The 14,839-nt window shown below is 41.3% G+C and overlaps 1 protein-coding gene across 11 annotated transcripts in view; it reads left to right on the top strand.

Moving 5' to 3' along the window:
• The window catches only part of KMT2C (lysine methyltransferase 2C), a 204,359-nt gene extending 189,520 nt beyond the window's left edge, over window positions 1–14,839 (top strand). For 8 of the 11 annotated variants that reach the window (XM_075728169.1, XM_075728178.1, XM_075728177.1 and 5 more), the window contains 16 exons: window positions 378–542; window positions 1,820–1,961; window positions 2,749–2,896; window positions 3,749–3,927; window positions 4,029–4,183; window positions 4,382–4,634; window positions 5,656–5,795; window positions 6,749–6,853; window positions 9,064–10,186; window positions 11,204–11,340; window positions 11,505–11,647; window positions 11,912–12,080; window positions 12,996–13,112; window positions 13,742–13,815; window positions 14,226–14,334; window positions 14,599–14,839. In XM_075728169.1, the coding sequence (XP_075584284.1) occupies window positions 378–542; window positions 1,820–1,961; window positions 2,749–2,896; window positions 3,749–3,927; window positions 4,029–4,183; window positions 4,382–4,634; window positions 5,656–5,795; window positions 6,749–6,853; window positions 9,064–10,186; window positions 11,204–11,340; window positions 11,505–11,647; window positions 11,912–12,080; window positions 12,996–13,112; window positions 13,742–13,815; window positions 14,226–14,334; window positions 14,599–14,691 (3,252 nt within the window). In that variant the 3' untranslated portion in view covers window positions 14,692–14,839. The remainder of the gene's footprint in view (window positions 1–377; window positions 543–1,819; window positions 1,962–2,748; window positions 2,897–3,748; window positions 3,928–4,028; window positions 4,184–4,381; window positions 4,635–5,655; window positions 5,796–6,748; window positions 6,854–9,063; window positions 10,187–11,203; window positions 11,341–11,504; window positions 11,648–11,911; window positions 12,081–12,995; window positions 13,113–13,741; window positions 13,816–14,225; window positions 14,335–14,598) is intronic. The other 3 variants (XM_075728171.1, XM_075728172.1, XM_075728173.1) reach the window with 3 other exon arrangements.

Here is a 14,839-nt window from a genome sequence, read left to right as displayed (position 1 = left end):
AGGGTAGAGAAAATGAAAACTTCACAAAACAAGGGTATCTAAAGTTGTGGTTTTATTTCAATTTGGAATATCTACTGACATGGCAGGCATTTGGTAGTCTCAAAGCCATGGAGTTCCTGTCAGGTCTGGCAGCCTCTGTAGCTGAACTGGCAGGGAGACGGAGCTGTGGCTCCAATGGGCAGGGGACCATCTTCCTTAACAAACAGAGAGGCCTGTGGTTTGACACAGTTATTCTGATAGTAGGTAAATTCCAATTTTTTTTTCTTTTTTTCTTTTTTTTTTTTAAATTAGAAACCACTCTACTGATGTTTGGAGATTTGCGAGGCTTCTAAGTTATAGTTAAATTAATTTCTAACCGTTCTTTTCTTTTAATGTAGCAGCTTTCTCTTCTGCCTTTGATGGAACCAATAATTGGAGTGAGCTTTGCACACTTTCTTCCCTATGGCAGTGGCCAGCTAAATGGTGGAAATCGACTTGTGGGAAGTTTTGGTAGTGCCACTCTTGATGGGGCTTCAGACTACTACTCCCAGCTCATTTACAAGGTACGGTTTTAATCTGGATTTTGTGCTTTCTGTGGGAAAAGAAGTTCACGACATTATTACTACTAGTTGGCTGGAGTTCCTGCCTTTTATGCAACCAGAAGAAAATAACTTTCTGTTGCTAGACTAGATAGATGGTGCAGTGGTGAAACAGTCACCACTGTTTCATTCTCTGAAAGTGGAAATCGGTTCTGGAAACTGTGTTGTAAACTAATTAAAAACTACAAGTATTACTTTTACAAATGGATGCTAAATAGCCAAAATTGTAATTACAGTTTTATGGAGCAGAAAAGGCTGAATTCTCAGTACTTTGCAAAGTCTGTGAAAGCATTAAAGCATTTCTTAATGTGAATTAAGCGGGAAGTAGGCTTTCCTCATTTGTCCACTAAGCCCTAACTAAGAACCTGAGAACTCTGAACGAAATAGGCTTTTGACGAGCTGATAACCCACAGAATTTAAAACTCAGTCTCTCAGATCAGAGTGGCAATACTAGGAGAGCAGCAAGACAGTGAACAGACAGAATCAAATTTGCTGCTTGGCTACCCTAATATAAAAACTTCAGTAACTTATTAAAAAACAGTGGTGTTTACTCCAGCCTTACGTGGCACGTAAGCTGAGGATGTGACCTAGCAGAAATAGTTGCTGTGGTCAAAAGTGAATAATAAGTATTAGCTTTGTGGGCATGACTGCAACAAGAATAGATACTGAAGTTCTCGTTTAATTTTTGTTTAAAATATGGGTAGTTAATTAAGCTAGCGAGAAGTAGCGTGGGGTCTGAACTTACAGAGTATCTGCTTCTCCATGGTAACTGCTTCAGTGAAAGCTCATCCTGTGCTAAATGTGAGGTAGCTTCCCTTCTAGTGAAAATCGGGTAAGCTGACTTATTTATGGTGGTGGAGAGTCACTGTGGAATAGCTCTCAATCTTAAGTTCAGACCTTTGCTTAAACTATAGGAACTTGTTGGGACTCCCAGACTGTTCCTAAAGATGTTCTTTGTGCTTTTCTGTCAATAATTTAACTTTATCTTCTTTCAGTAATGTATACGCATGTAAACTATTTCTCTGATAATATCATTGATATAAGAAAAGCAAAGCATCGTGTCTTTTACAGTAGATGCTTTTCTGTATTTGGTCCCATACTTGAGAATTAACTATCACCGCTTATCAGCTCTACCTCTGGGTGTAAAAATATGTGAGTGGGTTACGTTATCTAGTACTAGAACAAGGCAAGTTTTCACCCTGTGTTCCGTGGCTGATTTACGGTTCTTTAATCTCATGCAGCAGAACAACCTGAGCAATCCTCCGACGCCCCCAGCCTCTCTTCCTCCCACACCACCTCCGGTGGCCTGCCAGAAGTTGGTAAATGGCTTTGCAACCACTGAGGAACTTGCTGGCAAGGCTGGTATGTTAGGAGGTCATGATGGTAAGACTAATACATATTGTTTCCATAATACATTGAGTCAAATTTGTAGCAAATTACAAAGTAGGTAACTGGGATGCTTTTCTGTTGCTATAGTCTTCTGTTATAAAACCAATATGCCTAGACTCTTTAAGGTTGTATTCATTCTTATCCAGCTTTTTTTTACACCAGTATAATGTCAAATAATAGCCTTTTCTCTATTCCCTTTTGAAAACGTATTGAGAGCTAGAAGCACTCTTAAAAAATGAAAACGAAAACCTTAAAATAATTTTTTTTATATCCAGTACAAATGACTAACCAGTTAGTTGAGTGAGCTTAAAAGCAGTCTTCCCAAAATGTATCCTCAGCAGGCTTTGTGTGTAGTCGGTATGTATTTTCTGATGCTTGTAATTTGGTCAATTAAAATTGCTTTCTGTTACGTACAACTTTATCCTGCCTCTTCATAAGGACTGTTCAGTGATTAAAATCCTTTTTTCCCCACCCCTTTTTCCTTTGTTGTTACAAAGGTGTTGATTTTGTTGTTGTTAACAAAACAAAAATCCTCTCATACTGGCAGAAGGCACACTCAACAGCCTTTCGAGCCCTTTTTTGCTCAAAATTTGCAGGTTTTTGTAAATATGGAGATTAATCATGAATAGTCAAAAATTTTTGAACTACAAGTGGATGAGAGTGGTGTTACTATCTGCTGCTTTGGTTGTATCAGGGAGCCACCAATACCCCGCTACACAGAATGCGTATCAATGGCAGAGCTATACAGATGTCTCATTGTGCTGTGTGTTTCTGGTTTTAGTTACCAAAGCTCTGGGACCAAAGCCGTTCCAGTTGCCTTTCAGACCACAAGATGATTTATTAGCAAGAGCAATGGCTCAGGGCCCTAAAACTGTGGATGTTCCTGCTTCACTTCCAACACCACCTCACAACAATCAGGAGGAGTTAAGGTAGGTTTTCCTTGATATCTTCAAAAACATATTTGGAGCAGATTCTGTGATCTTTTAGTAGGAGATGAGACTGTGAAGGTGTGAAGAAACGAAATCCATTGTACACAGCACACAGTGCAGAGAACGTGATGGGATTGTTTGTCCTGGTTAACTCTTGGCATTCCGTGTGTAGAGAGCAGCATAGTGAAATAGGTGACTTCTGCCATTGCTAGACTCTAGATTCTGTTAAAATGTTAAGAATTTATTACCTTGCTCTCTTAAAAGTGGAAGAAAGCTATACAAATTGCTGTTTTTCCTAGAGCAGCATGGTACTGTTGCACCATGACTGCTGTACCAGACAGCAGTGCTGTGCAAGAGTAAGCCTGAAAACTCCCCAGCTCTACTCAGTTTCTGTTACCATGTGAGAAATGCTTGCTAGAACCCAAGTCTCCCTACAAAGATGTTCCCTTTTGCCTCCCTTTCACTTGCCTAACCAAAAGTTGGGTGTCTTTGAAGCACTGAAGCCTGTGGATGGACAAGGGGGGGTGGACCAGTGAATACACTTAAACCAGAAAGTTTAAATATTAAATACTAATTTTTTACCCAGGTAGATGGAGCCATGGGGAACAGACAGTTCTGTGATGGAGCCTGGACTTTGTTAGTGCCTCTGTTTTTCTTTATGTGTCTTTCCCAAGAAAGCACCATGTGCAGTGGAGTATGGGATATCCAGAACTAATGGCCTACCACATAATTGTGTTCCATGACTAGTAGCAAGAAACAAGTTCATTGTAGCTCCCTGTCATGATTTATAACTTCAGCTTACCAAAAGTTTTTACACTGTTTCAAAAACAGCTTTTCTGGGTTTTGTTCCAGGGTTCAAGATCACTGTGAGGACAGGGACACTCCTGACAGCTTTGTTCCTTCTTCCTCTCCTGAAAGCGTGGTGGGAATGGAAATTAGTAGGTATCCAGACTTGTCGGTTGTAAAGGAGGAAAACCCGGAACCTGTACCATCTCCCATCATTCCCATCCTACCTAGCAGTACTGGAAAAGGTGAGACCATGGCAGAAAGAACAGTTAGAACTAGGCTTTTTTTTTTGTTTTGCATTCACATGTGTGTAGGATTAACCTGGTGTATTTTGTTTTACTTTCAGGTTCAGAAGCCAAAAGGAATTACATAAAATCGGAACCCGGTTCAGGAGCGTTACCTGGTTCTGGCTTCTTTGCTTCTCAGCTTGGACCATCCCAGAATGGTCCTAAATCTGGCCTTATATCTGTAGCAATTACTTTACATCCTACAGCTGCTGAGGTAAAAGAAAGAAGATTGTATTACATATATGAAGTACAACAGCAGTTAATATATTTTATATATAGTGAATCTGAAGGGCTTACAGCATAGTACAATAAAGAGCTGTTGCAATCTTCTAATAATTTATATTACTGCTATCTTAATTGCCTGTCTGATGAAAACAAAGGTATGAAGGTATGTTTTTATTACTATTTTTAGAACATCAGTAGCGTTGTAGCGGCATTCTCCAACCTGCTCCACGTCAGAATTCCCAACAGTTACGAGGTTAGTAACGCTCCAGATGTCCCATCCTCCATGGCAACCGCCAACAGTCACAGAGTGAACCCATCTGTGGAGTACAGGCAACACTTACTACTTCAGGGTCCTCAGGCAGGATCCATGGGACCTGCCAGGATCGTAGGGTCTTACGGACTGAAGCAACCTAATGTGCCATTTCCTGCAAACAGCAATGGTGAGTGGGCATTAATTCTTCAAAGTTTTCAGTACCAAAATTTTAACTGAGTCGGTATTAATGCATTTCAGCCTCATAAATTCATGCTCTAGAATTAAAGAATTGGTTCTTGCTCTAAATAATACTTTTTTCCTCTTAACGTGATCAGTACATGTGGACCTGCTCCTGATGTTAACCATAACCTAATAGGTCTGATCCATCTCTGATTTCCCTTGTGTTATGTACATCACTGTCAGTGAGGTATATCTTCCAGTAGTTCCCACCATTATTAGGGTTTCTTTGTCCAGTCTGATTTTAAGTCCATGATTCAGAAAGATTGTTCCTATGCTGGAAAACTTGACATAGTTGTTTAAGCATGTATTCCTTTGTTGATTTAGTTATTAATTTCTTGTACAAGAATGTATTTTTGCCTTGTTCTTCGCACAGTTGGTTTTATAGAATCATACAATTGTTTAGGTGGGAAAAGACCTTTAAGATCACCAAGTCCAACAGTTAACCTAGCACTGCCAAGTCCACCACTAAACCATGTCCCTAAGCACCACATCCACACATCTTTTAAATACCTCCAGGGATGGGGACTCCACCACTTCCCTGGGCAGCCTGTTCCAGTGCTTGACAACCCTTTTGGTGAAGGAATTGTTCCTAATACCCAATCTAAACCTCCCCTGGTGCAACTTGAGGCCATTTCCTCTTGTCCTATCACTTGTTACTTGGGAGTAGAGACTGACACCCACCTTGCTACAACCTTCTTTCACGTAGTTGTGGAAAGTGATAAGGTCTCCCCTCAGCCTCCTTTTGTCCAGGCTAAACAACCCCCGTTCCCTCAGCTGCTGCTTATAAGACTTGTGCTCCAGACCCTTTGGTCTAGTTTAAACAATTTCCCCATCAGGACGTAGTTAAAGCTTGTCTTCCATGCCCTATCCAGGAGGATGCTACCTCTAGACCACTGAAGAAATCTGTGACTTCTCAATAAATTTGGTTTAATCTGATACAGCTTCTAACAGACTTACCTGTTTTCTAGGTATAGCTGGCTATAAGGATCACAGTCAGAATATTGCAGAAGGCTCAGCATTGAGACCTCGGTGGTGCTCTCATTGCAAAGTTGTGGTTCTTGGTAGTGGTGTGCGGAAGTCCTTCAAAGACCTGCCTTTCCTTAAACAGGTACTGCAGGGGACGTATAGTTTCTTGCATGTAATGGTGAATGAGCAAACGAAGGCAGCAAAGACTACTGCTTCTCATGCCAACCGATACCTCTTCCAGGTTTCTTTGTAGTCTCCCTTCTATGTGTGTCCTGATTCAGGATGGGGCATTCACGCACATTTGTAGTACAGATAAGAAATGTCAAAGTCGTTACTTATATGGAATGAATTTCAGTAAATTTCATAAAATAGGTCCCGTATTCGGCAGCTTCCTAAATCTGCTGCTAACCTCCTTCTATGACCACTTCAGGGACCTTTATTCAAAAAGAGCTTATTTGTAAGGCAGCACCGTATTGCTGCATCAGCAAGTATTGTAAGAGCAAGAATACTTGTACACTTTTTGAGCAGGAATCAGATTTCAGTCTCAGTCTCTTGTATTTACATTGGGAACTGTCATTCATTCAAAAAGTACCAGTGCTCTTTCAATGAGATTGAGATAATTATGCGACAAAGGTATATAGCCAAAACTTATGTACAAAAGTAATGGGTTCATGTAGTCAGAAAAGCACCGAATTCCCAGTAATGTTTTGCAGATGGATCAGTAGATAAAACAGTATGATCTGTTTTTGATTAGGCTGAAATGAGACATTCGTTTGCCATCTAAAGATAAAAGAAAACGGATTTTACTTTGCAAGTGTGCCTATGGAGCAGATGGGTGCATGGTATAGAATGCTTTATTTTGATTGTTAAACTTCTGTTAAAGGCAAGAAATGCTGAGGAACAAGGTTGTAGGTGGTGGTAACGTTAGATCTGTCAAATAATCAAGTATTTATATCACAGTACTGCTCATTAGTTTGCAAATGTTCTACAAATAAAGAGTTTCTAGCCAGATAGGAATACTTGTTTCATTACACTTATTATGTGAAGAATGGTATTAAAATGCACTTCTGATAATCTTCTGTGTTTGATTCCCAGGATTCTCAAGAAGGCTCTGATAAAATGAAGGACATCGTATTCTGTAGCAACAACTGCTTTGTTCTTTACTCAGCAGCTGTGCAAGCAAAAAACTCGGAGAACAAAGTAAGTATCAAATGCTGGTAGACCCTAGTGAGCAGAAATTAGAATCATAGAATCGTTTAGGTTGGAAAAGACCTTTAAGATCATCCAGTCCAACCATTAACCTAACATTACCAAGTCTACACTAAACCAGTTAAGGGTAGACTAGACTAAACCATGTCCCCAAGTGCCACGTCTACCCATTTTTTGAACACTTCCAGGGATGGTGACTCCACCACCTCTCTGGGCAGCCTGTTCCAATGCTTGACTACCCTTTCCGTGAAGAAATTTTTCCTAATATCCAACCTAAACCTCCCCTGGCGCAGCTTGAGCCCATTTCCTCTTGTCCTAAAATTATCGCAGCTATTTTTTGAAGAACAGAAGGAGGGCGAGGGGGAAGTTTGCACTTCATTTTAGAGGTTTATAAATGAACTGCTCTGTATTCAGACGTTGAGATTCTGAACCAGCAGCATGAAGTAAAATTTGTATTTGCAGAACTTCCTGTCTGACAGAGATGCATGGCAGAACAGTAGCTACCTTTTGCTGTCCTCACAGGCTTTGAAGATGCAGTCTCAAAAAAGTAGTCATTTAAGTTCTCTGGACATTGTACAAAACCATAGATAGATCTTTAAGGGCTATATTCTGCACTTTGATTTGACTTACACAGTAAAAAAAAAAAAAAATGACAACTGTGCAAATAATAACTGAACAAGTTTGCAAACAGACTTTCATTTGTTCAATGTAACTGGAAAAATACAATCCTATTCCGTTACTTTACTTGGACAAAGCTGCCATTTTAAAGCATTAATTACCAGAACATGAGTAAAGAGCCTGCTGACTGACAGTGACGAGGAAAAAGAGGTTCTGATTACTGGAGAAAGACATTTTAAGAGATTTGTTCAACTGAAGGTGGAATGGAGCCAGGGATTTTTCCTAGGTGGTCCCGAAGAGTATGCTGTAGTTCTCCACCTACAGACACTGCGAGGGGTATATGACACCTTAGAGAAACTTGGCGCTTCCACGTGGGGCGTTATTTCTTTGCTATGTCCAGGTTCGTTCTGTTTCAAAGGATGATAACTTAAATTTATCTCTGTTTGTTTACTCATTAGAAGTGGAAGGTCTTCATTCAAGACTAAATGATCCTGCTAAGTTTATTTTCTCATAGATAAAATTTTCTGAAGTACTTCTTTTAACTAGCTTGGTTTCTACTTTTTCTAGTTCAAATGTACCTTTTTTTTTCCCCCCTAAACTGTTACCTAATTAATGCTTTCTCATAGTCCTGTATTTACTGTAGAATTTGCAGCCTTCCTTCAAATGCATCCTACTTACTTTTTTCTGAAGAAATTAAAAAAAAAAAACACCAAAAAACTCCGCCACAAAAAAAAAAAAAAAAAAAAACAAAAAAAAAACAAAAAACCCAAACCTGGAGGAGAAGATAAATGTGTGTACATCCACATCCTTTTAGTGTCCTACGTAGCTCATTTTCACTAGCATTTAAAGAGGGTAACATTTCTGCACAAGTGCATCAGCATGTACATAATTAAGTTAATTAAATGTCATGTTCAGCCTCTTGATCCTCTCATTTACTCTTTCAAGATTAATCATACAAACCACATTAAGCACTTTTTAATCTACACTTCCTTTGTTCTTGTTTTCTCTCCTTTGGTTTTTTTTTAAACAAATCTCTGCAGGTATAATTCTTGTTTACTGTGGCTCAATAGTTAAGTCCTCAAGGTGTATCTAATCTAGAGCCCTGCAGGAATTTCTTCCTCACTTGTTTCCAAGAAAAACATGTGGCATTAATTTGAAATCTTCCCCTTCTACCAAATAACAAGATTCTTACTCTTTAAATTAATACTGTGACCCGTATTTTAAGGTTATTTTGTGTTGTAACAAAACTTTGTAAAAATGCCTAAGAACTAAAGCTGTCACTTAGCTCGTCTAGGGCAGTTGAGTAGTTTTTCATTCAAAACGTGGACAGAGGATCGTTTGTGCTTCCTCTTCTGTATTAAAGTGCAGCACGTTCTAGGCTGACTGGGAGAACTTTTGTGCTCCCTATCCCGACGCAAGCTGTGATAGCGTGGGTCAGGGTAGTTTCCATCTTTCTCTATTGCTGCATCCTGATTTTAGGCATTCGCAGTAGCCTCTTCCATACTGACCTGACAGTGTTTTCAAGATACATTTAATGGTTAACACTTTGGGATTTTTTTCATAAGAGTTTTCTGTTGATTTAGCAGGAATCAGTTCCGTCTTTGCCACAGTCGCCGATGAAAGAGAGGCCGCCCAAAGCATTCCATCAGTACAGCAACAACATCTCCACTTTGGACGTCCACTGTCTGCCTCAGTTGCAGGAAAAAGTTTCTCCACCATCGTCACCCCCCATCATGTTCCCCCCTGCATTTGAAGCAGCCAAGGTAGAGGCAAAACCGGATGAGCTTAAGGTAACAGTGAAACTAAAACCTAGGTTAAAAGCAATACACAGTAGTCTTGATGACTGTCGGCCTCCAAGTAAGAAATGGAAAGGAATGAAATGGAAAAAGTGGAGCATTCAGATTGTGATTCCTAAAGGATCATTCAAACCTCCTTGTGAAGAAGAAATAGATGAATTCCTTAAAAAACTGGGCACAACCCTTAAACCAGATCCCGTGCCTAAAGACTATAGGAAATGTTGCTTCTGTCACGAGGAGGGTGATGGATTAACTGATGGACCAGCAAGGCTTCTTAACCTGGATTTAGACCTTTGGGTCCATTTGAACTGTGCTCTTTGGTCTACAGAAGTCTACGAGACACAAGCTGGTGCCTTAATAAACGTGGAACTAGCACTGCGAAGAGGCTTGCAAATGAAATGCATGTTTTGTCACAAAATGGGTGCCACCAGCGGTTGTCACAGGTTAAGGTGCACCAATATTTATCACTTTACCTGTGCCATTAAAGCACAATGCATGTTTTTTAAAGACAAGACCATGCTTTGCCCCATGCACAAACCAAAGGGAACTCATGAGCAAGAACTTAGTTACTTTGCAGTCTTCAGGAGGGTCTACGTTCAGCGTGATGAAGTGCGGCAGATCGCTAGCATCGTTCAGCGAGGAGAACGTGACCACACCTTCCGTGTGGGCAGCCTGATTTTCCATGCTGTTGGTCAGCTGCTGCCACAGCAGATGCAGGCCTTCCACTCCTCAAAAGCACTCTTCCCCGTGGGTTACGAGGCCAGCCGGTTGTACTGGAGCATGAGATACGCAAACAGACGCTGTCGCTATCTCTGTTCAATTGAGGAGAAGGACGGGCTTCCGTTGTTTGTCATCAAGGTTGTGGAGCAAGGCCACGAAGATCTGGTCCTTACTGACACAACACCAAAAGGTAAATTTTATGAACCAAGGTCATGACTTTTGTGGGTTTGCTGTTTGTTTTGTGGCTAGTGATACTTACCAGATGTATGATGGATGTTTGAAATAACACGTTGCAGAGACTGTTCTAATGTAATGCTTATAGCAAGTTTCCAGGGCCCATTTTTAATGTCATGCTATGAAGACTGAGGACACCTTTGAAGAAATTGTATAAGCTGCAGATAAGAAGACTTCTTACAAGTTCACAGAGGAGACCCATGATGGAGTATTGAAAATGAATTAAAATAGTAGGAATGCCAGCGTGGGTTTCCTTCCATGAAAAGTAACTTTGTTTAAATATGTTATCATTACTCAATTATCTTCAAATCAGCAGTGCTGAAGTTAGTAAGCAATAAAAAGACAGTTGAGTTGACCACGTTTGTTCTTGGGGCAGGTAACATCATCTCTGGTGGGGTGAGGAATGAGACAGTAGACTGTAAGTGTATGGGGCAGGTCTTAGGAACGTGGCGCGTGGATGTGCACGTGGCCTGTAACACTCTGGGTCTTCACCGCTTCGTGCTGCAGGCGCTGATACGCTCAGCCCAGGCAAAACACTGCTGGCGGAATCGCCCGCATGCAACTGCGAGCTGACTGCCATCAATTGATGGAAACAGAATATAGAGTTTATTTTTAAAAAATTCTACTTCGTGCAGGTTTTCTCAGGAGAATCTGTGTGTGTGGTTACTCTCAGAGGAGTTGAAGTTTCCATGCTGCGAATACTAAGAGAATACTAAGAGCAGTTCCTGAGAATCAAGGGTGCAGTAGAAATGTTGCGTGTGTTTGGGATTTGGTCAGGACAAAACAGCCACTCACCAAATGGTTCCCTGCTTCGCTTTTTAAACACTGGCCTGTTTGTGTATGCAACCAAAGACAAAATGCCTTTTCAGTATTGGTTTCTGCTTCCTGATATCCTCAGGCCTTTGTTTGAAAACCAGTACGATAGACTTTTATTTTTTTGATCACTGTAATTCTTTCCCATGTGGTTGTGTAGGTGTGTGGGATAAAATCTTGGAGCCCGTTGCTTCTGTTAGAAAAGAGTCTGAAATGCTCCAGCTGTTTCCCGGCTATTTGAAGGGTGAAGACCTCTTTGGTTTGACAGTCTCTGCAGTGGCCAGGATTGCCGAATCGGTGAGTCTTCGCCGTCCCAGTTCTTGCTGGATTACCCCAAATTGTTGGCTATACGCATAAGAAGGGGAACAGGAGGAAGTGTGGAAAAGTAAATATTTCGTTACACACGATTAATATCTAACTACTTGGTTTTTTTTTTTCTTTCTGTCTGTTTTGTTTTGCAGCTGCCAGGGGTTGAGGCCTGCGAGAACTACACTTTCCGCTATGGCCGAAACCCCTTAATGGAACTCCCTCTTGCTATCAACCCCACGGGCTGTGCCCGTGCCGAGCCTAAAATGAGTACCCATGTCAAGAGGTTTGTGTTAAGGTATTTTGTTTTAATTTCACATAGTACAGCCCAGGGTTTATAGGCTGCTTAGGGTTATTTGTGCTTTCGTCTGCTGCTTACAAACCCTGTCGTCTTTGGCTGTGTATGTGCATGCCCAAATCGAAGGAATTGCTTTGTTGTCTATGCTAGCTGGCTTTCAGTGTCTGTATGTCTAAAAGAATTTTGAATGGGTTTTGTGGCTGTTTTCAGAGAAATCTTCAGTTTTTCTTGTATTCTTTCCCGTTATATGCCCAATTCCTACAGGCCTCACACCTTGAATAGCACCAGCACATCGAAGTCATTTCAGAGCACAGTAACGGGAGAGCTGAATGCGCCTTACAGTAAGCAGTTCGTCCATTCCAAGTCCTCTCAGTACCGCAAGATGAAAACTGAATGGAAGTCCAATGTGTATCTAGCTCGCTCTCGTATTCAGGTCAGTTCTCGTTTTAGGAAATGGATATTAAAAAATTTTACTTTTACTTATATCTATTTTATATATAAATTTTATCTTTTTATATATTTGTGTATAAATAGTTCTATAAAATTTATATTACAAAACTGAAAGTAAAGTTATTGCAACATTCCTTCAAGTCTCGTCCCCAAATTGGCAATTTTTATGTGGCAAATCAATTCCACAGATTTACCTTAAGTAAGATTTCTTTCTAATTATTGTAAATATCTTAAAAACTCATTTGTTACAGTCATCTAGGAAAAATGTTTCTTTCAAGTTTGGGTTTTTTTTTAAAGCATATTTCTCAAAAACTTAGTAAAACTAAATAAAAATACAAATACACAGTGGAAGTATGACATGCTCAGACCAAGCTGAGTACAGTGGTATGAGAGCAGCATGAAGAGCTCAGTACTTGTTTGCGTTCATGATCGTAAGAAATTTGTGGCTTTATGTAATATTGGGGGTGGTTTGCTCCACAGACTGTTTTGCAAAAGCTTTGTCATTAATCTTGCTCCGTATGAACACAGTTGGTGTTTATTTCAGGCTGGACTTAACTGTGCTGTTGTGTTCCTGTTAGGTTTCTCCGTTCTAGTAAGGCCCGCTTTATTTTGCAGTGAATTTATAATCTTTACACAGTGAGGTGTCAGAGGTATAAGAGACGCTTTCTCACCTAGACAGCAGCCAAGTACGTTTTCTTGCATCTTAAACATTTAATGTGCAGCTGGGTTCTGCGTCTGGGCTGTTGCGGCATCAGTTCCTTCCCTGCGCTGCCGCGTTCTTTCTGGGCACTTCACTTTTCACATGATTTTCTGCAGGAACGGTTTTGGGGCACGGTGAGCAATGCAGAGTAAATGTAAATTTATTACAGAATTCTAAATGGCAACGTATTTTTTGTAGGGCCTGGGCTTATATGCTGCTAGAGACATTGAAAAGCACACTATGGTCATTGAATACATCGGAACCATTATCCGGAATGAGGTAGCAAACAGGAAAGAGAAGCTTTATGAATCTCAGGTAGGGGTGGTGTTTGTTCACTGTTTCTTTCCCCTTCCCCTTTCAGACGTTCATACAACAAATCAAACGCGCTGCTTCTACTTGATGAATTCCGGTCCCCTGAATTCTGTGTGCTGCTGTGCTATAAATGCAGTAGGCTAAAAATAGAACCAGAGGCGTCTACAGTGTTTCTTATCAAAGGATCAGAGGATTTAAATATTTAATACATCTCGCAGTGCCCTGGCCAGGTAGCAATACGTATCCTGTGTCCCGGGGGACAGAGGGAGCTCTGACAGAGATGTCAGCACCTCAGCTCTTTAATGAGAACTACTTTAGACGTAAAGCGACCTCCTTTTGTAACTCAGCGCTATTGTAACAATACATATTTGGGAACCACTGCAAGGTCCTAGATGAAAGGCAGCACAGAAGCTATTAGGGAAATATTAATTTGCCAGAGGTGCGTGCTTATGACCCGTGCATTCCCTCACAAAGCGGCGCGGGTAAGGGCAGTACGTGACTCGCCCTTTCCCGGTGCCAGCGGGCAAGGTCTGATCCCGACTGCAGAAGGTAACCCACCGTGCTGCTCCGGTTTTAATCGTGGGCGGTTACGTAAAGTCTCCAAGAGTCTTTTTTCCGATTGTGTTTTTCAGAATCGCGGCGTGTACATGTTCCGCATTGACAACGACCACGTCATCGACGCTACCCTGACGGGAGGTCCTGCAAGGTGGGTGGCTCTGGAGAGATCTCTGACCTCCTTCGGGGCAGTCATCCACCTTCCCTGGCCTGGGGCTCTTTGTGAGGGGCTCGACTTTGTGGTTTTCTCGATGGTTTTTATTCTCTGAGCTGGGACATTTAGTCTTCAGACTATTCTGCTGAAGTAACGTCGTCTTTTTCATTAGCTTTGCTCATCTTTGATTACATTTCATGGCAGCTATGAAGGAAGAATGGAGTCTGGTTTTTAACGGTTGGTTTTTTTGACGTTTTCTAGGTAAAGAAACAAGTACAGAGTAATAGAATTATATCTGGCAAGTCAGTGTGCTCCTGAAGCTAAGGGCGTTCTAAGGTTTGGTTTCAATTTGCCTCAAGGGATGCGTTTTCTTCAAAGGTTACCTTCTTCAAACTCTGTTTTCATAGGTATATCAACCATTCGTGTGCACCTAACTGTGTGGCTGAGGTGGTAACTTTTGAGAGAGGACACAAAATTATCATTAGCTCCAGCAGGAGAATCCAGAAAGGGGAGGAGGTAGGGCGGTCTCACTTGTTTTTACTTGCCTCTTGCTACTCGCGGTCATTTCTAGGTTCGCGGGCGGTTTCCGCGGCCAGCAGCACAGCCTCCTTGTGCGGGGGCAGGGGGCGAGAGGGACGTTTCCCTTCCCCTCTTCCTTCTAAATCTTGCCGGTTCCTCACAGCGCAACCTCGTGCGTACTTTGCCATTTAGCCTGTAGTAGGGGGAGAGCTGGGGTAAAGCCCGGGTCTTCCATAACCGTTCTCCTGCCTTTTCTTCCAGCTTTGCTATGACTATAAGTTTGATTTTGAAGATGACCAGCACAAGATTCCATGTCACTGTGGAGCTGTAAACTGCCGAAAGTGGATGAACTAGAATGCATTCCTTGCTGTCTTTGAGGGTTGCTTGTCCCTAGGAAGAAGTGATTCACGTTTTGATTTTGTCGACGGAAAATTGTTGCCTTTTTGAAGGGGAGAAAAAAAAAAAAAAAAATCACTTCTGGAAGTACAGATTTCTACTCAAG

Source organism: Pelecanus crispus, chromosome 2 (assembly GCF_030463565.1).
Source record: "Pelecanus crispus isolate bPelCri1 chromosome 2, bPelCri1.pri, whole genome shotgun sequence".
Classification (NCBI taxonomy): domain Eukaryota; kingdom Metazoa; phylum Chordata; class Aves; order Pelecaniformes; family Pelecanidae; genus Pelecanus; species Pelecanus crispus.
Note: the sequence above shows the minus strand (reverse complement) of the source record. Positions and strands in the feature narration are given on the sequence as shown.